The 25,507-nt window shown below is 33.6% G+C and overlaps 1 protein-coding gene and 1 pseudogene across 1 annotated transcript; both read left to right on the forward strand.

Moving 5' to 3' along the window:
- Positions 1 to 17,602: 17,602 nt before the first annotated feature.
- On the forward strand, positions 17,603 to 19,651 carry LOC120159800 (annotated as a pseudogene).
- Positions 19,652 to 21,488: 1,837 nt separating this feature from the next.
- On the forward strand, positions 21,489 to 23,574 carry LOC120159815 (probable 2-oxoglutarate-dependent dioxygenase AOP1). The gene is made up of 2 exons (XM_039170353.1): positions 21,489 to 22,184; positions 23,341 to 23,574. The coding sequence occupies exons 1-2, from the start codon at positions 21,489 to 21,491 to the stop codon at positions 23,572 to 23,574; spliced, it is 930 nt and encodes a 309-aa protein (XP_039026284.1).
- Positions 23,575 to 25,507: the final 1,933 nt, after the last annotated feature.

The raw sequence follows: 25,507 nt of genomic DNA on the forward strand, positions 1-25,507 counted from the left end.
TGATACTATTTAATAGTGTTCGCTATTCAAACGCCAAGATATGTGTAAATTCAGTGGTGTTTTCTCTCAAAACTCCGTTACAAACCTATTTGTTATTTATAAAACATCCAAATTAAGCAGTTTCAAGCCATACCTTGCAAAAGATTTGTTATTTATAAAAAATTATAATTTCTCTTAAATTACAAAAAACCACCTAAACTTCCCAAATCCTAACCCTAACTCACCGTCATCGCCCTTTCTGGCCACGATCACCGTTGCCGACATAACCCTTACCATCCTCCTAGTCATACTCCGTCTTAGTTGCAGTCGATTGGTTGTGGAATCGCATTGGATCACGGTTTTCATCCTATGGTTTGTGGGGTATAAAATGTTGATTCGTCGTCGATCGGTCATGATTTCATAGGGGTTTTGGTCGCCAGGGGAAGTGAGGTCTGGTCGAGCTTCGTTGACGGCAAAGTACAATGGTCAATGTGGGTTTAGGGGTTGAATCGAAGGTTTTCAAAATTTTGGGGTTATTTCAAAATTTCTTTGTTTTTTTTAATATAATTTTAATTTTAAATAAAAATTTCAAAATTTACTAGTTGTGACACGTGTCACTTAACGAAGAAAATTAATGTTGTTGACGGTCCAGGAACCTAAAGTGGTAACATTTGTAAAGTTAGATACCGAGATTATTCAAAAAATAATTTAGGCATTTGTTCGTGATAAACATTATGGTTGGACACTTATTTTATATTTAAGACATTTTGTTAAAGAGAACAAATTCCCTTATATTTTTTGGATAGTTCTGCGGTGCGATGGTTTAATTTAAGGTCAATTTAAGATGATTTCAATTTAATGTTATTATATTCAACATAAAAAGTTGTACAAATTTATAAAATTTTCAATTGCAATTGAAAAATAACATTGTGAGATTTAAGTCTTACAATCGGAAAAAATAAATATTTTAAAAATGAATATGAATCTTATCATCGAAAATATTATAAAAAATATACTATTTTTTATTATAATCCAAAATGTTAATATTTTTTTTATTAAAATTTAACCTAAAATATTATTCTATCCAACTAAAAAAATTATGTTTTTTTAATAAAAATTTTGCCATTTTTAGTATTACATCAATAAGTTGTATTTAGAATTTTCTATGTTTTCCCAATTTTCTTTCTTTTCCTCCCCTTTCAATGGCTAAACTGCCAGGTTAATGCAAATGGGAAACGTTAATTCCCAAAATAATGTTGTAATCAGGGTTTTAAATAGCGTTCGCGGTCACGTTTTCGGTCGCGTCGCGTTTATCACGGTTGCCAAAATAACAGATGCCATCGCGTTCACTGCGGGTGTCGCGGTCGTGAATTTTTTAAAATTTTGCACAAATTATCTTAAAACATAATAAAAATAATTATAATTATAAATAATCATTTTTAAAGATTTTTAAAATGTTTTCTAAGCGAAATTAACATATATATAATATAGTTTAACCAAATAGAAGACTTTAAAAATCCGATGATAGAATAAGATAATTAATTAACGATGACATTGTGAATACATTATTATTTAAAACAAATAATACTATCAACATATGAAAATCTAATAAATTAAAATGGATAAAAATAAGTTTTGCTATAACTATGAGATAAGAAATTATTTACCATTTTATCAAAAATTTATCCTTCACTAAAAACCTCAAGAATAATGTATATATATATCTCAAATGTAAGCAAAAAGAACAACACATATCTCATGCGATAATTAAAGTAAGAAAACAATCTTCATTAAAGCAAAAGCATAAAAGTACGATGTACAATAATTAAAACAACACATACCTCATGTAACATAACTATGTTAAGATGTACAATACTTAAAACAACACATACCTCGTGCAAGCAACCTAACTATGTCAAGATGTTCAACAATCTTCATTATGCATGTCTCTCTTTTAATCTAAAACCAATCAAACAACGTAAATTAAAATCCAAAAAAATGCTAACTAATTAAATGTCATAGAAACATAGATTCTTTTGGTAGGCCAAACATACCTTAGAAATGGGTTGGTAACAGTTTCACCAATTAGTGGAATAACGAGAAAGATCAGATCCTTTACCTTCACTTTGAGAGTGATCTCCACTTGATCTCTGTGGTCTTTGTCCAAAAATATATCCAAAAAATGTAACATTTTCACATTGATTTTCAAATAATTGAGATGGAGGATATACTTGAGGAGGAGGATACATGTGAAGTGGAGGTGGGTGATACATTGGTGGTGGAGGGTACATTTGAGGCTGATATGGCACACCATAATTAGGATATGGTGGATAAAAACCATGTGGAGGTTGAAAATATGAAGATTGTCCCTGTGGATAAAAACCATGAGTGCTAGTAGATGAATTGCTATACCCAGGGTTACTAGAAGTCGATCTTTTACCGGAAGAAGAACCTTCAGAAGTATGTTTTCTGGTGTCTTTCCCTTTTCCTTTTGATCGAGCTCTTGGTTCATTTCTTTCTCTACTAGATGAAGCACAAAAATGTCCACTACCTGTATAAACATATTCTTCTCCATACCGATCAGAAGATCTAAATTCAGCTCCATCACCACTCTGTCTATCATCGTCATCAATTGGACTTAAACCACCACCATCGGGCCCATCACCACTTTAACTTAGTGTTGCACTAGAGCTTGAATGAGATAAATTTTGTTGTTGAGATTGATCATCAACATTCATTTCATCATATGAGGTATCCACAGGTAACACACCAGCATTTTCACCATCTAATAATGGATTCTCTTTCTCTTGAAGCCATTCTGATAGTGAATCAACATCTTTAAAGATGTTATCAAGGCTGATAGGATTGTAACTAGCGTTTATATATAATCAATACTCATTCTTTTTTGATGCCTCATTTTAAGTCTCATATTATAATAGGTAAACACTAGTTTCTCAAGTTTTTGTACTTCAACCTGTTTCTTGCTTTGGTGTGAATATAGCTGAATGTGCTCCAATTTTGTTCATAATTTGATGCAGAAGTTGTTTGACTAAGCACTTTAATTGCTAATCGTTGTAATTCAGGAGTACATGTGCCATATATCATCCACCACTCAGCTGCATAATATTATTTAAATTTCAAACTAACATCAAAATGTACAAATATAATTAAATAATATAAAGTAAATAATAAAATTAACTATTTATCTGGATTCATTTTATTCCAAGCTCTTTGTGCCTGTGGACTACCAAATGTCTCGTGTTTACTTCGAAATAGTAACAACTGTATAAATAAAAGTTTAAGATAAAATGAGAAAAATATTTCAATTTCAAATTATTTAACTAAGTTACAAATAATAGTACTTGAATGAATCTAACCTGATTAACCATTCTGATTTGATTATCAATAGAAGGTTCTAATCTTTCAATCACTGATCTTGTTCCTTCTAATGTTTCTGCTAATACATTCTCAGAATGCTCCACCCCAAATTGAAATTGAGGATTAAGAAAATAACCTAATCATAATTTATGCTCAAATGATAATAATATAAATTATAAAACTTAAAATAAAATATAAAAAATAACTCTTAATTATATGATATATTTTATCTTACCAGCTGAATGCAAGTCGGAATGCATAAAATTCCATCTATTATCAATAATTCTTTCATACTCGATGGAATAACGACAATTTTCCTTAATTGCTCGTTTAGCTCTATCAATGGCCTCATTAATAAAACCAATTGTTGGTTTTTCATCACCGTCAACAAGCCTTAGCACTTTGACTAGGGGTTCGTAAACTTTTATGATATCAACGACTTTTTTCCAAAAATCTTTTCCCAAAACAATTTTTTTGGCTTCATAAGCAGGCCCTGATTTCTATTGTCCCCATTTTGATTCTCTTAATTCCTAAATTTTAATAAGAAAAAAATCAATAACATAATTTAACTTATTTAAAAATTGGAACTAATAAAATCATTAAATATTGTTATATTTGAGTAATCAGTAACTGTATTAACTAATTATAAAATACTGACCTTTGACTTAAACATCTCTCTTAAACCTTGTTTTTGCCTTGTTATCTCCTCAAGCTGTATAAAATGAGTAGCAAATTGAGTAAGAGAAGGGCGAAGAATTTGCTTACCGTGAGTATACTTCTTCACCAAATCAACGGTCCAAATGTGATTATATATGAAGCATGTCACTTTCTTCGCTTCCTCTAACACTTTTGCTATACTAGACTTTTTTCCAATATCCTCAAGACATAAATCTAAGCAGTGAGCTGCACATGAGGTCCTATAAAGATGGTTTCTTTTCAACATTAATCTTTTCCCAGCGGTTTTCATTGCTGCCTCATTGTCGGTCACTATTTGGATAATGTATTCTTCCCCAATTTCTTCAACAACTTTGTCTAACAAATTATAGTAGAATTCAATATCTCTACTACGAACGCTCGAGACATCCACAGATTTCCAAAATATGGTTTCTTTACTACAATAAACAAGGAAGTTGATGATGTGCATTTGATTTAAACTATTGGTCCAACCATCACACATCAAAGTTGCATCCAGTTGTTTCCAATGCGTCTTCAGTTCATTTACCCATTCACGAACTTGTTCATACTCCGATGTCAAATACACATATGAAATCTCATAAGGTGTTGGGAGCTTTACACCTTTTCCAACTTCCATTGATACTTGAATTAAGTTATACAACCAAGGCGAGCTTGCTAATCGAAAAGGAAGGCGATCGTATATTATAAATTTCGAGACCGTTTCACCCATCTTTTTACGCAATATCTTTAAAATAGACTCGCTAACCTTTGGTTGTCTTGATCTTTTGCTCTTAACCAATTCAGGTATAGTTCCCCTTAAACTAAAATCAACTCTTTCTTCACGATATCTTCCATGTGATCCAAGAGAAGAAGATCGCCCTTCTTCATAAATGTTATCCCAACCACCTGTACTCCGTCTGAATTCTTCTCTTCTATGCCATTCGTATTGTGATTGAATACTTTCTTGAGTGGCTTGTCTCATAGCAGAAACATCATCTAAGAATTAATCATCTTCTTCCCTTAATTGTGATAAGAATTCATATGTTCTCTTTTTTTTGTCCATTTTCTTTTCCTTGGCTTCTTTAAGTAATTTCATCATGCTTTCTCTAATGATACCTGTAATCAAATAAATATAATTCACACTATTAATAATGAATAATATTTTATTATTAATATTTAAAAATAATTATAAAGTATCTTTTTTCTAAAGAAATTATAAAGTATCACTATCACATATTCACATACCAGTGACATTAGGACATGGTGCGACTTCACCAGTTTTATGAGCAATGTGCTCTTTAAACCGTGTTATTCCTCCTTTCACAACTTTGCCACAAAGTTTACATACAATATTTCCTTTTGTATTTGGAACTGGATCTCCAAAGTACCGACCTATATCTATACTCGGTGCACCTTCTAATCCTTCAGTCGGAAACTTTTCAATACGTGGTGGCATGCTTCACTTTCAATAAAAACTGAAATTAATATATACGTAAAGTTAAACAAAAATATAATTTTCCTAGCTTGTAAACAAAAATATAAGTTAAACTGAAATTAAATAAAATATATGACAATATTAGAAATTTAGAAGGTTTAGAACCTAGCTTGTAAAACAAAATTTCATAAGTGGTGCATGAAATAATTTTACCTATTTTCTTTTTTTTAAATAACTCACACTCATTGAATGTAGTTAGCTGTTTCATTTAATTTCAAAACTATATAATAAAAATAGAAATAAAATATTTGAAGTGTGACAGAGATTTTTTGCTTACAAAAGTAAAGTAGTAATTATTGTGTCATCTAATTTATCAGATAATCAATGAGAAAATGAGAAATAATAAATTATTTACTGTGGCTCAGTTCACAGGCAGTAGTAACACGTAGGGATGTGCATGGGTCAGGTTTTGGTCCACCGACCCGACTCGAGAAGAAGGGGACCTCTACCAGTGACTCGTTCCGACGAAATTTGATTTTTCACCCGACTCGATCCGACCCGAAAGACAGTTTAAAAATTTGACCCGACCCGACCCGATTTATTTTTTTATTTATTAAAACCCACAAATTTTTTAATTTAAAATATAAAAATACTTAAAATAATCGTTAGAAGCCACACCCTAATATCACTTGGTCTGCCTCGATACTCTGCCATAAAAAGTTGTCGCTTGCTTCTACACTTTGAAAACCAGACCCAACAACAACCCCAAAGACCCCGTTTGCTCGCATGCATTCCACGTGGATTGCATTGACGTTTGGTAAATAAAAAGGAGTTAAAAGCGTAAAAAAACATTAAAATGAGTTAAATAGCTAAAATAATCGTTGGAACTGAAAAAGCATTTAGTGACAGTTAAGCAATCACACTAGCCTCATTAAATAAACAATTAAAAATGCAGACTAAGTACAAATAAGATAACCCTATCCATTTATTAAACAAACAAAAAAGTGAAGACAATCCACTGGTTTCATGCCACGATTTGCAGATGTTAAATAACTTGGAAGCCACGCCCTAATATCATGCTTGCCTATTATATTCACCTCCATCGGGAACCATGAAAGTTACCGACAAGCTGGGTTTTGTTTTTGATGGTTCCTTCATCTTTTTCTTTTATATTTTGAAATGATAGAAAATGCTACGCATTAGCATTACGGGGAAAGCAAAAAAAGTAAAATAATATATTATTATGCATTAACTATTCAGGTCGGATCGGATAGGATTATTATAATCCTAAACCCGACTCCGACCTGACTCTGAATATTTTAATATAAAACCCAACACGACCCGACCCAACCCTGATTTTTTTTAAAAAAAGTCTAACCATATCGGGTCGGTCAGGTTCGAGTTTCATGCCCATCCCAAGTAACACGATGGTAGAGTGCACGCATGATCAAGTGAACATATAAAAATTATGATGAATTTTTTTAATATATGTGGATTTTTATAATATAGTTCTCAAATTTGGATTATTATAGTTCTCAAATTTGGATTATTAAAACAATGATTCGTATTCAATCTGAAAAAATCGAATATTCAAATTTTCGAATCGGATATCTAAATCTAAATATAAACTTTAATTTAACAAAAAATAATTTTAAATTTAATAATTTGTGATTTTCTACAATTTATTATATATCTATATTATATATATTTATCAAAATATGCTTGAACAAAATAAAAAAATTCTTATTATGTCATTTAAAAGCTTAAAAAATAAATAATTTAAAAGGTTTAAAAGGAAGAAGAAAGAACTAACTGGATTTAATTATTCAATTGCAAGCATTAAGACATTCCAATTTTAAGGCCAATTGGGTAGTGGTTAGGCGTTGACCATTTCAATTTACAAGCTAACTGGCTAGTGACTGGGGCATTGGGTATTTTAATTTTTTAGTTGGGGACGGGCTGTTTGGCTCTTTGTAAATTATTTTAAGGGTCCATTTTTTATTAGATATTTGGATGATTCCTGTCTAATCAAATGTGTAATTTTTTTTTACATATTATCATTATTAGTAAGAAAAACAAATCAAATATCCAAGTATCCAACTTCCAAAGATGTCCCGAGAAGTTTCTCAGCTATTCCCACTCTCAGTTCTCACTTCTCTCAAAGCCATCTTCTTCGTTTCTTCTCATTCACATTCCCCAGTTAAATTTTTTTCATTTTTCACCCCACCTATTTCAGTCTTGCATGTTCAAAATCGAAACCTCAAATCCCCTAGTGAAGATTTCATCTTCAATCTTCCTAAACTAAGCAGCAAAAAAATACATTCTTAAATGGAAGCGGGAAGCTTGATGCCTTGATCTACTCCTTCACGGCGGCGAAGCTCGACGGACAGAATACTTCCTACTGACTAGGCTTTGTTTTTCCGGCTCTTCGCCTTCTCGGTTGATTTTTGGTAAGATGTGTATTGTGTGGGTATTTGAGTTCACGGTTGATTAAATAACCTATTTTGTTTTGTCCCACTCCCTACTCTGGTTGTAACTTGTAAGTAATTTTTCTTTCTTTTCAGTTTTCAGTTCACTTTTCACTATACTTGTGGGCTCACAAGTTGCAGGGAATATATTCCCTTCATTTTCTTTTTTGTTTTCTATACGATGAGTTGATGATTGCAGTGCATTTTGATTTTGGTATTTGTCCTGGAATCACGGTGATTGCGTCTCGTTATCGGCGCAATCGTCCGTTTCTTGTTAAATTTCGGACGTAATTCACCGCGATCAGTGTGAATCCGTGACCCACCGCAAAAACCACAAATAGTGGTTTCAGACGGTGGCGCGACCGCAATATCGCAGCCGCTATAGCGTTTTTGAAACACTATTTGATACCCTGGTTGTAATGTTATTATTTCCCCAAATGGGGTGTTTGCTACAGAAAACTAAGATTTCCGGCGTCTTCAGAGGTGTGGGATTCACTAACGGATCTCTCGGCGTCTTATAGTGCTGCTAAGAGTGGGAGCTGTGCATGTGGCCCTGGTTGGCAGTGGGAGCTCTGCATGTGAGGCTGTGGGAATTCACGGGTGAGCAGGGAAATATCATGGGGCGAGCAGAGAGCTGCATGGGGCCTGGGCGTCTGCTGAATCGTGAAGCATGCATGTGAATCATTAGAGGATTACTCGGCGTCTTCTTCAAATTGGGGTGGAGTACTCTGCGTCTTCTTCACATGGTAAGCGGATGTCTCAGCGTCTTATTCATAATAATGCATGCACGGGACGTGTTGGAAACATGTTTATAAGAGTGCTCAGCTCGGCTTCTTTCTTCATTGTTAGATTATCATTACAGAAGCTTGGCAAGCAAAGAGAGTGAGTGAGAGGGAGGATATCAAAGCAAAAAGAGTGAGGCATATCCATCATCGTCCTAAAAAATTGAGGTAATTTAAACTAAGCCCTATATCTCATTTTCTTCTTGTTTTATAGGTTTGGTGTTTCATATGGATCTAATAATATTTGTTTCAACATTTAGTAATTTTGTGATTATATGTTATTACATACGACGAATTAATGATGTATATGTTGTTACATAATTTGAAATAAGCTTTGGACCATTTTGGAACATTGTAAAGTTATAGGGACCATTTTGCAAACTTTGAGAAATTTAAGGAATAAGATGTAAATTATTAAAAAGTTGGTATACTATGCTGGAATTTAGTATTAATATGCTTAATTGGTTTAATTTGAAAGAATTTATAAATTTAGGGATTATATTACAAAGTTTGAAAATGTTAAGAACCAAATAGTAATTAGGAAAAGGTTATTGGAGTAAATTAGAAAGTAAGGCTTGAAAATTCATGTGAGACTGATGAGTAATAGACAAACAAAAATGAAGTAATAACCGATCTAAGCTCCACTGCAAAGGTTGATCGTTTTATATTTGATGTTTATTTTTATTTTTTTTATTAAAGTAGATAGCATGCAATTGATTATTGAATAAAACAATGTAATATTTGAGTGTAATATTTAAATTTTTTGTCTAGATTTGTTGAAACATGGCAGAAGAATATGTTCTTTTGAGGCTAGATGGTCGACATATATCGAGTTATTTGGGAGAACTGGTAATATGATCGACTTATTTTTTTTACGGTTAATTAATTCTAATTACATGGATTAACAATTTGCAGGATGATGAACAACGATTCCTTCGTCCTCGACTTATCAACTGTGAGATGCCAGATCAACGTATTGTTGATAATTTGAAAATAGTTGTTTTTATGATGTTGCTTTTGTAAGAGAATTTTGGTTGATCCTCGGTTTGATAAGTGCATTAATTGAACGGTGGAGACCAGAAACTTATACTTTTCATCTTCCATGTGGTGAATGTACGATCACTTTGGAGGATGTGGCTTTATAACTTGGGGTTCTATAAATGGAATGGTAGTGGTGGGAAATACCGATCTTGACGTGTTTGCAATATGTGAGCGTTACCTTGGGAATGTACCAGACAAAGATATAGCAAAAGGGTCGTGATTGAGATTATCCTGGTTGGCAAATAAGTTTAAGCTCGATCCTCATTATAGTGAACAAGACATTATATATGCAACTCGAGCATATATATTACGGTTGATCGGCGGAATCTTGATGCCGGATAAATCCAGTAATCTTGTCCATATACAATATCTTCCATTTTTTGAGAACTTCTTTATGACCCGTTAGTATAGCTGGGGATCAACAATATTGGCGTTATTGTATCGCGAGATGTGCAAGGCATCATTACTTGTAAATAATGCGTATACGAATGAAATCGGTGGATGCACGATGTTATTACAATTGTGGGCGTGGTACATAATTCCATGGTTAACACCGATTAGCCAAACTGCAGTTGACTTTCCTCTTGTCGGAAGGTAATTTTATCTTAAATTAAATAAAGAATATTTTGTAAATGAAAAATAATTACAGAATTTTATTTTGATTGGTATACAGATGGAGGCATAAAATAGAAAGAACGGGGTTCACGTACAATAACGTGAAAGAGTTTAGGTTTAAAATTGATATCAAATGAAAAGTTGAGGTTTGTATAAAATTAATTAGCGAATTTATTTTTTATTATGTTTATATTATAATATTGTTATTTATTTATTTTGTAGATTTTCATAATTATTTAATTAAATAATAACTATATAATTTTGTTTTATAGTTTATTTGGAGGTCGTACAATGATCAAGAAATTATGTCGTGCGTACCACAACATGTCTGGGAGGGTTGTGAATATTGGTTTGTTGTGTTGTTACACCATTGATCCATTTCATGTTTGTGGAGTTCCAATTTGCCGATAGAGTGTTGAGGCAGTGCGTCTTCCACCAACCTATTCCAGTCATTCCAGAGAATCATGATGCGCTCCATCGTATGCTTGCGACCACTTCTCCCGCTCGATTTTTGACGCCCAGTTCCAAACGCGCTCATCTATGGCCTTCAAATCCTCCAATCTCTTGTCGAAATTTTGTTGGCGTAGTTCATATCCTGTTTCAAAATAGATATTGTGTTAAAGTCAATTTATAAACAAACATATAAATTGGTACAAATGCTGAAAATAAAACTTACCCATGCTGACTATCTCTCTACGAATACGGCCGTTATGAAACTTCTCAATACAGTTCTTACCAATATGAAGGATACAATATACGGGATATGCGTGCGGAGGTGTCCAACGACTACCCGGTCGTTCAATTATTGCCAAAATGCATGTTCCTCGACCGAATATCAAGGAAACTCCTTCTTCTCGGACGACATACTTACGTAGATTAGTCAAAAACAAGTCTCAAGCCTCTGTCGTCTCTCCTTCAACGATGGCGAATGCAATTGGGAATATATTTCGTTGACCATCATGCGCAACTGCTATCAATAATATATGTCTGTATTTACCGTATAACCACGTGTCATCTACTTGGACCATACGTTTGCAAAATGGAAAACCTTTTATGCATGACTTGAATGCCCAAAAGAGTCTATGGAATATTCTCTTCCCTACAACAAGTTGACCTTCTTGGTTGCATGCAGGCATGGTCTGAGACTTCACAATGGTTCCAGGTATGAATTGTTTCATAGCTCGTAACAAATAAGGTAACTCATTGTATGATGTATCCCAATCACCATATATCAACATCCTTACCTTCTCCTTCGCATGCCAAACGGGTTTGTATTTTACATTGTATCCGAACTGGTCTCGAATAGATGTAGCTAACACCGAGCAAGGGATCCTTGGATTTTGTTCAACCAAAACCTTTACATATTAACAAATTACATCAGAGTCCAGTAGTCGGTGGTCTTGTTCGATAGAGTTTTGCAAACATGTGTATGGACCATTGTACCTTGTGATGACCCAAGCATCATGCCTCTGTATTTTGGACACTCTGATCAGCCACTTACACTCAGACCCATATTTAACACACTTCGCGTACAACATTTTCTGGTTGGACTCTACAACCTTGTAATCTACATGGCCTCTTATGCAATACTCTTTAATAGCTAATGTATCTTCTTTTTTCCCCTCTATATTGCTTCCCAACTGATAATTCACCAGAGTTATCGGACGATTCAATCATGTAGCCTGAAGTTAAATGTGACATCTCCAGGAATTCAGGTGCCCTCATTGCTTCATAATCAATCTCCTGTATGTGAGGGGTAGGTTGATACGGTGTCAGATATTCACCAATATTGATATCAGCTTCATCACCATCAAACATGACATCATCCTCAGCCAAATGAGGTTCCTCAATTTCTTCATCTTCACTGGAATCTTCAAGTATTTCTTCCCATCGATTTTCAGCGTCATATTGTGTGGCTCCAAATGTTCCACCAACTTCATTTGCACTTTCCAACATCGCCACAAAGCTGTTCATCGACCTATATGTCGGGTTATCGAACTGTCTCTCGAAACCCATTTGAGATGAAGTTCCAGTTGCATTTCTCGATGACCCAAGCACATTAGATATATTACACAACTCAACAAATAACCCAATAATTGGAATATTTGTTGAGTCATGTAATTCAACCATAGTTATTATATCATCATCTTCTTCAACTGGTACTGCAACATACCTATAACACCCCCAACCCGTACCCGACCCGGATACGAGTCCGAGGTGTCACATTGATTTTTCAAAACGTTTACTTGTATAAAATAGTGAGTAATTTAAAACTTTTATACATGTAACTTATTCAAAAGATTTCCAGAACTATTCAGAGCTTAAATGTTTTTGCAAAATCAATCAGAGTATATACAATTCAAAACATTAATTACATGCCAACTATTTTCAAAATACAAAATACATCTAATTCAAGACATCTTTTCTGATCTGATCTTCGGTAAGAAGTAACTGACCGATCTTGCTCCTCTTCACTTTTCTTATAGCTTTCCGGAACCTACGTGTGAAACACTCACACGCTAAGTCGATGACTTAGTGAGACATAAAGAAAACACATCTAATGGAATTCATACCCACTAATCATGCATGACTATTTTATGCTATCAAATTATACAACTCATTTACATATACATCAACATATATTCATGTATATTATGTAACAAATACCATAACCCCTATCACACATATATCATATCATGCAATTCATATCACACATCATATACATATATCACATACATTATTCTCATATCACCAACCTGTTTATCCTTACTAATTCCCTTGTCATTACTTCAATCCGTCATATGAGCATATAGTGAATATAAACATATTATATATAATTTAATATGCCACAATACATTACTAATTTCTATAATCATGTAATACATAAACGCATAGCATCTCATATCACCATGACATATATGCACTTCTACCATGTCACGAGAAACACACATATCATTATATCAAATTATGTTCTCTTTTCAAAGCCCATGTACATATGTGAGAACTATAGATATGTGAGTCTATAGAGGTTGTGCACTATGCTGTCACCACAGCTCGTATAATTGCACCGAAGTGCCACGTAGAATTGCACCGGAGTGCCGCGTAGAATTGCACCGGAGTGCCGCGTAGAATTGCACCGGAGTGCCGCGTAGAATTGCACCGTAGTGCCATATAATAATGTCCATAAGGACCACATATCATTCCTTAAGAATCATATACATATACTAGGGATCAAGTATGTGTCTTACCAGACTTCACACATGTTCCAAAGAATACATATACGTCCCGAATGACAACATATCATTCCTTAAGAATCATATACATATGCCAAGGATCAAGTATGTGTCTCACCAGACTTTACACATGTTCCAAAGAATACATATATGTCCCGAAGGACCGCGTAGACCCTCGACTATTGGCATGCCAACTATACCCCTAGCTCTCAAGACACATAACATGGGCATTTTCTTTTATACTTATCATTTCACATAACGCATAGTTCAATTACTCATAGAACATTTTCATATGATTCACATTTACATGTCACATAGCTTATATACTTTCTCACGTAGTTACATAGATCCATGTCATATAACATATATCCCAAAGTGCATATAATCACATATATCATATCATATAGCTTAGATCATTTCTCAGATATTCATATAAACATACATATCATATCTTGTTCACATATGATCATATATGCTTCATATAACACATAAAAACACCTAGAACACTTTCTCATAGCTTATATCAATTTTCAGAGTCCTTTCATATTACTTGATGACATATATCATATAGATATATAATAACTGATATCATATTATCTACCTTATGTTCCATTTCTTTGTATTCCATTAGATTATAAATTATGTCGTATTTCTAAACATATATCATTTAATAGTATTTTTATTTAGGTACTAATTTAATCTCTTTACTTAATTCAATTTCATATATTCATTATAATCTTTTCATATAGCTCCATTATACTAATTCTCATAATAAATCATACCACTATGTACTTGTCCAGCTCATGTTTCCATTATGCATATACTGTTACCATGTTTACCTAGTTCATATCACTTCTCATAAACTCACTTTCATCATATTTTCCTATTATTACATATTTTATCTCATAACCATGTATTCACATAGACTTATATTTCATTATCATATTACTTATATTTGTTCTCCTATGACTCTTTATAAACATCTATTTCTATTTCCCTACATCTCTCGACTTATCTTCTATATTCCTATAATTTCATAACTTATTTTATATTCTCTTAATAACACTTAATCGTGTTTTTACATAAACCACATGGCACATACAAAACATATCAATTCAGATAATCAAACATACATACACTCATATTCAACTCATGCCTTTAATCATGAATTCATATGTAACACTTCAGGAAATAGACTCATCGCAAGTCTTATTCCCATCACACACCATATACTATTGAATATGCACTCACCTGGTCTCACTAGTCAATCTCGATCTCTAATCTTTCCCCTGATCGATCTTACTTGTCAAATGTTCCAGAATTGCCTTATGCTCAGAATCTACATAAATGTATATTTTAAGGCAATTATTAGATACTTACACCTTGTAGTTAGATACTATCAACTTAAACGAACTTATTAAACCCATATTTTCAATTTTCCTTTAAGGGGTATCGATTCCCTACTGGGGGTATCGATACCCTCATGACATTCTGGAATTCTGCTCGTTTGAGAGGGTATCGGTACCCCTTTGAATGGGTATCGATTCCCCCTAACCCATAAATCATTTTTTAGCACGAAAATTACTTCATTTCCTCTCAAACACTTCATATATCATCCCCTTTCTTTTTCTTAACTTACATATACATGCTTAAACTCATTACTACTCATTTAATACATCTTTAACTTCAAAATCTAATTCTCTACATAGAATTCAAGAATCACTCTAATTTTTCTTCTTGTTCTAAATTCAATTCCATCACTTCATATCTCTTAATTCAACCATTGACAAGTCAAATTTATCTTCCAATTTGAGTAAAGAACTCTATTCCAGAATTTCATTCAAAAACTCTTAATCTTTAATCTCTCCTAATTCCACCATCCTTTGTTTTTAAGATGATTTAAGCTTTCCTAAAGCTTAATTATCATCCAATAATCATAACAAAATCCTAAATTCAGCTAAATATCAACTAACAAGAGATCTTACCTTTGCTTATGGCTTCACGGTGGAAAAGGAGAGAACGAAGAAGAAAAGTCTGGAACTCTCTCATTTTCCCACGTTTATAATACTCAAAAAGGGAAGATAAAAATCTTTCCCATGAAAAGACCATTTTGCCCCTTTAGTTCATCTATCTTTGCTATTTAATCCAATATTAAAATTCTTTACTTAAATCCCAAGACTTTTAAATTTCATTTCTAAATTGAACACAAAACTTTCAAAATTTGTAATTTAGTCACTGACCCTGATTTGGGATGTTACAATACCTGACCGGATTGAGACATATCATAAATCTGTACCTCAAACCATCAACAGTAGCACAAATTTTTCTTTCTATCCTCGCCTTCATCTCTACAAATGTGATGTCCCTTTTAAACATCATATTTATAAGTGCTTCAGACTGAAAAATAACTCCGACCTCATTTTCCATCATATGTCCATTATAATGGACAATCGTGAAAAATTGGTTGCTCATTTTATCTACACGTAAAAATATAGATATTCAGAATAAATTATATTCATAATTATAATGGATAATTAATAACCTGCAACCACAAACTTATCGAGATGTTAATGGATAATTAATAATCACCAACCACTAACATACTCGAGTTATTACTCAATAACAAAATCATAAATATAGTTCATTCTTTAAAATAAAAAAATTTATCTAATTAATTTATATTTAAAAATAAAAATAATGGAGCAATAAATAAAACTTACTAAATATTCAATTTATTTCTTCCTTTGCTCGAACTTTTTTTCTCCTTTTTTCCCGAAATAACTCTCGAACATATAAGTTTTTCTTCTATTCTCTTCTAACTTCTCCTCGAACTCACACTCACTCTCCCAGACACCACTAACTCCTATTTATAAATCATATTCGGTGCATTAACAACACCATTATTGCTTCACATGCCGCATATCATGGAGTGATTTCCGATTCATCCCCCACACCATGCAAAATTTTCTTTTACATTATTGCGTGCATGATTCACTTTTATATAATAAATATAGTTCCTGTCACCTTTCTTAATGCTTTTGTTTAGTAGTGCTACTTTATAAAATTAATGCTTTTATGTATACTTTTGTTTAATGTTATCTTGGGCCCTAATGTTTTTGCATTAATAAAATATACGCTTTTATATAAAATTTTCTTTGACATTATGATTAATTCGATTAATTATTGACATTTAATTATTGGTGTTCAAACTAACTCATATGAATTCCATAACCGACCCCTCTTATAAACGTCCATTGCATTGAATTATTGGCGGCCCGTGCATGCAATACTGATGAAGAAGACGCCGAGAATTCCACCCCGAAGGCTGAAGAAGACGTTCGAGAGATCCTGCATGCACAAGACGCCGAGACATCTCCCATTAAATATGAAGAAGACGCCGAGAGATCCTAATGCATGCAAGATTTTGCGCCTTCTCTGCTCACGTCGACATGCCCCACATGCACCAGCTTCAGCAGCAGCAACAGCTCACGTCGAGGCCGAGACAATCCAAGTTTGATTGGAATTTTTATTAATGAGGACGCTGAGACATCCTTTGAACGAACCTAGAAGACGCCGAGCAATTCATTTCATGCATGGACATTCTGTGTTAAAGACGCCGACAAATCCTTTGAATGAATACAAGCCATGGCTGCCAAACAACGTATAATTTGCATATAAGACGCCGAGCAATCCATTTCATGCATGGAAATTCTTATGTTGAAGACGCCAGAGATCCTTTGAACCAATGTAAGTTGAAGACGCTGAGACAACCTAAATCCTTTCCCTAATGACGTCGAGAGATCCTAACCTTTGCATGTTATCTGTAGCAAACATCCATTTGGAAAATAATAGTCTTAGTAGATTATTTTGGGAATTAACGTTTCCGCATGCATTATCTCGGTAGTTTTGCCCTCTTTCAATAGTGTCCCTTTTTTACTCTATAAAAAAGACAATTTCGCTGACCCAAGAAGATAACAATCTATGGCGACTCGGGTTTCAGCCAAATTTTCTCAGAAACGGGCTTGCTCAATCTAACTTATTGACTCACAGCACTTAAAGCTCCTAGTTTGGTGGTCAAGATTGGCAGCTGTAAGTCAAGTCTCTCTTTTTCCTTTGTAAGTCTCGTTTTTACTATAATATTTCCATACATCTTTGTACTTATAATCACCAGCTTGATGGCCTAAAGCTAGGTTTCTTTTAATTTTGGAGGTTTCGAGTCTGGATTTTAGATTTGGGTTCATGATATTTGCGATAATCGTATACTTTGAGGTTTGTTGAATTAGCGATCAAGAAAGGGTTCTTGAATTTGGGTTTTATTGTGTTTTAGGGTAAAATTTAGTATTTTTTATGGTTTGGGCTTGCATTTGTGATTCTGTGGTATGAGTTTCTTCTATCTTAGAGTAAATTAAAGGTCTTTTATATGGGATCGCGAATAAGGGGGTTTTGGAGCATTCGTTATGGGTGAGGAAACATATGATGCAATGAATCTTGATTTGAATCTGGGTCCTACTCCTGAGACAGGGTCAGGATCAGTGTCTAATGAAGGTTTGGGTTCGGATAATTCGGTCGATACCCGGTTTAATCGGATTAGGGAAGCGGTTCGACGTCGGCGGTGGAGATGGCAACAGGTTCAGTTTCCTGCTGCAACTCAGTACCTATCTGTGGAATTGAATCAGTTTATGGAGAATTCAGACAATGCGGATACGGCACAGACAGGTGAGGGCAGTGCCATTGTGGAAGAAAGAGTGAGTGATGTACCCAACCCGTGTGAGAATTCCGATGGATTCATGGAAGATGATGTTTCGGAAAGCAAGGATGATGTGGAAAAGGGAGTTAGAAATGATGGGAATTTCTTTAATTGTAACATATGCATGGGTTTGGCCCGGGAACCTGTCGTAACTTGTTGCGGTCACTTGTTTTGTTGGTGTTGCCTCTACCAATTGTTAGATGTGAATTCAGATGCAATGGAATGTCCTGTTTGTAAAGAAGAGGTGACAGTTAAAACTCTGACCCCGATTTATGGTAGGGGGAAAATTGACCTTGAGCCAGAAGATAACTCGGGTCTGAAGGTCCCTCCTCGGCCCACTGCACGGCGGGTGGAGAGTTGGAGGCAAACTATTCAAAGGACGGCTTTAAATCTCCCCGTGGAGGAGATGATTCGTCGCCTTGGAAGCAGATTTGATTTGAGCCAAGACCTGACTACTGCACGAGAGGCCAGTGGTGCCCAGGGAAGACGGAGATAGCTGATTCTGTCCTAAATAGGATCTTGACGTCTGGCAGGTTGCGTGGAGAGCAAACTACAGTTGCATCACTTGATGATGCTGACTTGAGGCCTAGCAGCACAAGTGGCACTGATGTCATGTCATCCCGGATTCATTCTTTGTTCCGTCAAAGACAGTCGCGTAGAGTTGCAAGATTTACTTCTCTGTCATCTTCATTGAGTTCAACAGGAAGGATAGTCGAAGCGTATTTTCGAAGCAATCTGGTGGGAAGAAACCAGGAGCAGCCACTTCCAGTCGATGATAGAGATTCGTTATCAAGCATTGCTGCTGTAATAAACTCGGAAAGTCAAATGGACACTGCTGCCGAAATAGACTCTGTGATATCACTTTCAGCTTCATCTTCCAGAAGAAGAAATGATAATTTTAGGGTTTCAGATGTCGACAGCAGCGACTCTCGAGTGCATAGAAGGAGACGACTGAATTAGGAGATCATGTCAAGGAACAGCTCAATAATAGTTTTAACTGCATTTCGTTTACAAAGAAGTCGGGCTTCGACATTTTTGATTCTAAGAGGATGATCATAAAGTTTTCGAATCCATTGTGTCGACATGATGTGAATCGAAATGTTATCATCATTCGCTTGGCAAAACAAATGTGCAGGTGACCTTGAAAGAAGACCCATCTTTATTCTCCATTTACATAAACAATGCAAGCTCACTGTGTCTGATAATTTTTACTTCCACGATGCTTTCCCCCCTTTTTGTTCATTGTTTTGTAAAAGACATGGGGAAGTTGTTAATTTTCATAGCCAACTCTGTCATCTATATTTAGCTCATGGACCATGTATTTTGTGTTAATAATCTGTTCATCCGCACGAACTAATTTATCTAAGTGGTTAAAGGAATTGTTGTTGTTCTTAGAGATCATAGGTTCGAGCACCAGCGACTGTAGCAAAGTGATTGAACGTTAATTGACAAATAGTTGAGGTTATTTAGAGTAGATGTACTTTGTAATCACTTTAGCATAATCAAAAAAATAATAATCAGCTAATCCTAGAATGTATCTACTAATGCCAATTACTAATTTGGGTGTCGTAGCTTTTTCCTTGTGCATTTTAATCTTACAATATGCATACTATATTGATATTAACAACCCTTCTCATTTCCCTTTGTAGACACTGAATTTTGAGATTTATTGGGTTTTGATATACATACCGAATTCTGGGATACATGAGATGTCATGTATGTATTTTCCTTTATTTTCTTTTTTTTTTCTCCTCATCCGCCACTCTTAAGAGACCTAACCCTTTATGGTATCATAGACTCGTCGTAAGTTTTATGTCGATTTTAGGGTATTATAGATGTCATCGCTTGCATTCGTTATTCTCAAAAAAATGAATTAAGGTGATGGTTGTTTTCGAACAATTTCTACTATAGGGAGGGGATGAGAATTTAATTGCTAATGAGTGTTGAACCCATAACTTAATGGAGAAAAAAAACGTCAACCGAAAGGAGAGCTTTTAATCGTCTGCTCTAAAAATTATTGATCAACGAAGATTTATAGTTATACGTGTAATGTTTAATTATACGAATGAAGCCATAATATCAAAGAATAATATAATCTCCAAGGGGGAACTGGCAAAACAAATAAATACAATATTTTCTTGAGGTTTTATTATGATAATAACGAAGTTCAGATATTTTGTTTGGCATGAAAAGTTGGGAAGTTATCATCTTCAGTTGCATGCATGATTTTTTTTTTTTTAAATCCACAGAGAAAATTATATTCTTGCCATGATTTCAAATATTCTATTAATGTAGTTGAATGGGTTAATCTAGATTGGACATCAAACTCAAATAATTATTAAAAAATGATAATATAATATTTTTTCTATATTAATATCGGTATAATATGCCCTTTGACCAACGTTTTTTTTTACGTTAACCGTTATAGTACTTACGTGTCAGTTCATGATGCTGACGTGGCGGTCTATAGTGTTGATGTGATGGTTCATGCAAATAACATTGACAAAATGTGTGATTATACCATAATGTTTAATTGTCATGTTACTTAATCTGTCTATTGTTCATGACAAATAATCTCGTGATTACCATATTTAATTAAATAAAAACGAAAGTGATCATATTTTAATTAAATAAAAACACAAATGACTATGTATTATTTTTTTTTGAAATAAAGAAAGATAGACAAAACACAAACATAAATGATTAATCATATAATTAATTATAATTAAATTTTAAAAAAAATTAAATAACTCGACTCGAAACCAAATATTAAGCTTGCCGAACTATATATGCCAAAGTCAACCATTGAATAAGACAATAAATCATTGATCAAATTGGATCGAACTTATTAACACAAAACCCCACCTTGCCGAATCATGAATATATTCTACACCCTACAACAGCCTAAATGGATAATAAAGATAAATTAAGGATAAATACAAGGTAATATTTGTTTAAATATCTCTCAACTTTTCGACATTAAATACTCATATCTTTAACATCTATGATGCTTAAACCTGAATCCTTAAAGAATAACAACAATTTCTTTATTATAAAAGTCACTTAATTCGTGCAGTAAAATACAAATACATGCATAATTAAACACTCGAGTAATCCACATCCAAAAGAGGGGAAATGGGTGAACTTCCGGTCATTGATTTCTCCGATCAACACCTCAAGCCAGGATCTCCGGAATGGGATTCCGTAAGGACCCGAGTCCAACAAGCACTTGAAGAGTACGGTTGCTTCGAGGCATCGTACGAGAAATCTTCGTCGGAGCTTCGGAAGGCGGAGTTCGAAGGTCTCAACCTTTTCGAGTTGCCACTGGAAACCAAGATGAAAAATGTGTCGGACAATCCCTCTCATGCCTATATCGCACCCCATGCTAATGCACTACTTTACGAAAGCATAGGGATTGAAGATCCAAACGTCGCTCAAAACGTCGAGTCCCTTCCCAATAGCTTTTGGCCCCATGGAAACACTAATTTCATGTCCCATTTCATAACTCCATCGGTTTTTTTGGTCCATTTTTGTGAAAATTTTGATGTCAATTTTCGTGATATTTTGCAGCAAAAGCATGGGATGGATGGTGGAGCGAATGCCCGAGGTCGATCGAATGGTAATGAGGATGGTATTGGAGAGTTTTGGGCAATGAAATACAAAGCACCAAACACAAGTGAGAAGAAGCTTCAGTCAAGAGATCACACGGATAAGAACATAGTCACTGTCCTATGCCAAGGCATCCAAGGGCTGGAAATTCAGCTGAAAAATGGAGAATGGGTCGCTGCTAAACCTCATTCTTCGACTGTCTTCTTCGGCGATTCTGTCCACGTAAGTTGTTTACATTGTTTTTTTTTATTAATATAGGGTAAGTGCATGGCAGTATCTGTTCAATGATAATTCTCAACCTCTTGATATTGAATGCTAAGACCCTTGAAATTCTTAGTGTCGAACCCTAATCCTCAAGGACTAATAATTCATTTACCACGGAGATCACTTTGGTTCGATAATTGTTTACATAGTTAGTAATAAAAAAGTGAGAAACTAATTTTGGGATCGAGTTATTTAGGAGCGATCGAAGTGAATAGTTGTCGTTCGATAATTTTACCCCTCTATTATCCCTATAAAAAGGACAGTATCTGACTCTCCCCGTAATTGAAACATACAATTGAATTGTTTTTTTCAAAAAATTCTTTTTGGAGAGAGCAACACAATTAAAACTAAGAATAAACTATGCATTTAGTACCTAAACTATTAATTTTGGTCTATTTTAATATTTGAACTTTTTATTTTTTAAAATCATACTCAGAGTTTAATTTTTATTTCATTTTAGTATATCGTCGTTAAAAATTTAATGCGTTTAGTAACTAAACTATCAATTTTGATATGTTTTAGTACCTAAATTTTCAAAAAAAAAATCAAAAAGTAACGTTAAATTTTAAAGGGGTGCTAAAACGAAACAAAAACTAAACTTTAAATATGATTTTGAAAAAAAATTAAAAGTTTAGGTAATAAAACAAATCAAAACTTATAGTTTAAGTACTAAATGTATAATTTATCCTAATAATAATAATAAAGCAATAAGAGAAATATGGTAATTTACCGTATCGTGATAGAAATCATTGTCTTGAAGCGATTTTGTCTAAATTGATGTAATCTCGAGAATGCACGTTGTCACTCAGGGTTAACATAACTTTTCAAACTTCGTACACCCAAATTGAGGAAGTAAAATATGCTTGTATTGCTCTCTTACAACAAGAAATTTCCGAAGAAAAAAAAAGTAATCATCCAACTGTACGTTCCAAGAGATCCTTTTATTAGAATATTAGCCGAGTAAAATCATCAAATGACAACTACTGTTTCGACCAAACTCTGAATATGAATAACGCAAGTCCCTAAAGATAATCTTATTTGCATTACTAGCATACATTATAATGACTGAGATTCCAAGTTGAAATGGTTAATTTAAGTGTGTTGTTTGTTGCAGGCATGGTTAAATGGCAGGTTGCAACCCCCATATCACCGAGTAATGATGAAAGGAAAGGAGGCGAGATACTCTTTTGGATTGTTTCCGAATCCAAAGAAAGGTTATTTAATAAAGGCACCCCAAGAGTTGGTTGAGGCCTGTAAATACGCAGTTTTTTTAAGACAGATTTCTGGTCACTCCTTGGCTCTCGAGATATCTTGGTCACTTGTCTCCCAGGATACAACAACGATATGATCAGCGAACGGCAGCACAACTTGCGAGATCATAAGGTTAGCACGGTATTTATAGTGTTTCACAACGGATACAAATTGGAAATAATATATTCAAATTATTAATTAGTATTTGAATAAAATCAGATATAATCAATTAATACCGCCTTAAAAATATTTCAACTGTTAATTAGTATTCGAATAAAATCAGAAATAATCAATTAACACCGTATCATATCAAATATATTCGTGAATTGCAAGTAATATCCTATTTAATATTAAAAAAATATAAGCTTCATTAAAATATCCAGAGAACCTGAAGGACACAACCAATCGAACATTCGCGTCGCCCACATCATGCACCCCAAATCTCAAAGGGTTTGGCAAGCTTGGTTTTGCAAGCCCCGCACACGAGACACAATTTTAACCCAAGTCATTCAATGATTAATAAGCAGGTTGGTGAATATAAATAATTCTAATGCTTAATATTCTACCAATGTGAGATATATGTTTTTTCATTTTTCTTACATAACACAATTCGCATGTACACTACTTTTAGCATCAATTTCTTATTCATCACTCAACCACTTTGAGCATATGAGATACTGTTTTAAAGATCTACGTAATAGAATATGAATCAGTAAATTAATATACGTGGGTCACTTTAAAAAATATTTTTGTATATGCCATTGTTGGTATCAATAAATAATTTGAAACATCAATTTAACATAAGGTTTTTTTGAATAATAATTCCAGAAATAAAAAAGAAAATCTACTACCAGTATCCCAAATCTCCAAGTGACTTTGAATTGTGGCATTAGTGCCTTAGACACCCTTCACAAAATGACCTTAAGATCATTTTTTAGTTATGTAGTATAATTGTAGGTAAGGATAATATACCCAACGTTTGTCTTACTTGTTCACAAGGAGAAGTTAATAGGCTTCATTTTCAACTTGTTGATAAGGTTTTACTCTAACTAATCCGAACTGACCTACGTCGCACACATAGTTTTAGAGGGTAAGTCTTCCGACAGGGATTTTCTGCATAGATAATGATTCTAACCTGAGATATAGCTAAAGCGATATCAAGCTGCTTTATTTTCAACATTTTTGACCCAACATAAAGCTCATTACCAACTTATTGTCCCTGATGCATGGGGACCAATCCCTATTATTATTTAGGATAACTTACATATTTAGTAATTAAATTATTAATTTTTATTCATTTTAATACCTAAACTTTTAATTTTTTCAAAACCATACCTAACGTTTTTTTGTTTCATTTTAGTACTATCGTTAAAAATTTAACGAAACTTCTGCACGTGATATTTTTTGGGTAAATTACATATTCATCCATTATCTATCTTCTCACTCCTTTTTTGGTCATTAAGGTTTAAACATTTTCAATTTAAATTCTCAACTTTCAAATCGCTAATGTTTTAATCACTTTAATTTATTTAATTGATAATATTTTGTGACATGATTTCCTTTATTTTATTAATATATAATTAAAATAAAAATTAAATTTGAAAGTTAGAGTAATTAAATTAGGAATAATATGACATTTAAAAAATTAAATTAAAAAATTAAACTTCAATGACCAGAATATGTGAGAAGATAGTTAAGGGATGAATAATGTAATTTATCCATAAAAAAGTGTCAATGTGTAACAGTTCTATTAAGTTTTTAACGATAGATACTAAAATGAAACAAAAACTAACTGTTAGGTATGGTTTTAAAAAAATTAAAAGTTTGAGTATTAAAACGAACTAAAACTGATAATTTAAGCACTGAACACATAATTTATCCTATTATTTTATGTATTATGTGTCGTTTGATGTTCACAGTCGATACACTTGGCTGTATTTGTTAAAACAAAAATATAAGGTTATGTAGTGCCTTTTTTCACGAGATAAGCAGTGACAATCGCAAATAAGAATATAGATACAGATAAATCT

This window comes from Hibiscus syriacus, unplaced genomic scaffold, assembly GCF_006381635.1.
Source record: "Hibiscus syriacus cultivar Baekdansim isolate YM2019G1 unplaced genomic scaffold, ASM638163v2 tig00111377_pilon, whole genome shotgun sequence".
Taxonomy (NCBI): Eukaryota; Viridiplantae; Streptophyta; class Magnoliopsida; order Malvales; family Malvaceae; genus Hibiscus; species Hibiscus syriacus.

Excerpts from the sequence above, each read along its gene's own strand:
- LOC120159815 (XM_039170353.1), top strand. The coding sequence starts at position 21,489 with ATGGGTGAACTTCCGGTCATTGATTTCTCCGATCAACACCTCAAGCCA. Across the intron at positions 22,185-23,340 it reads TCTTCGGCGATTCTGTCCAC|GCATGGTTAAATGGCAGGTT; the intron begins GTAAGTTGTTTA and ends TGTTTGTTGCAG.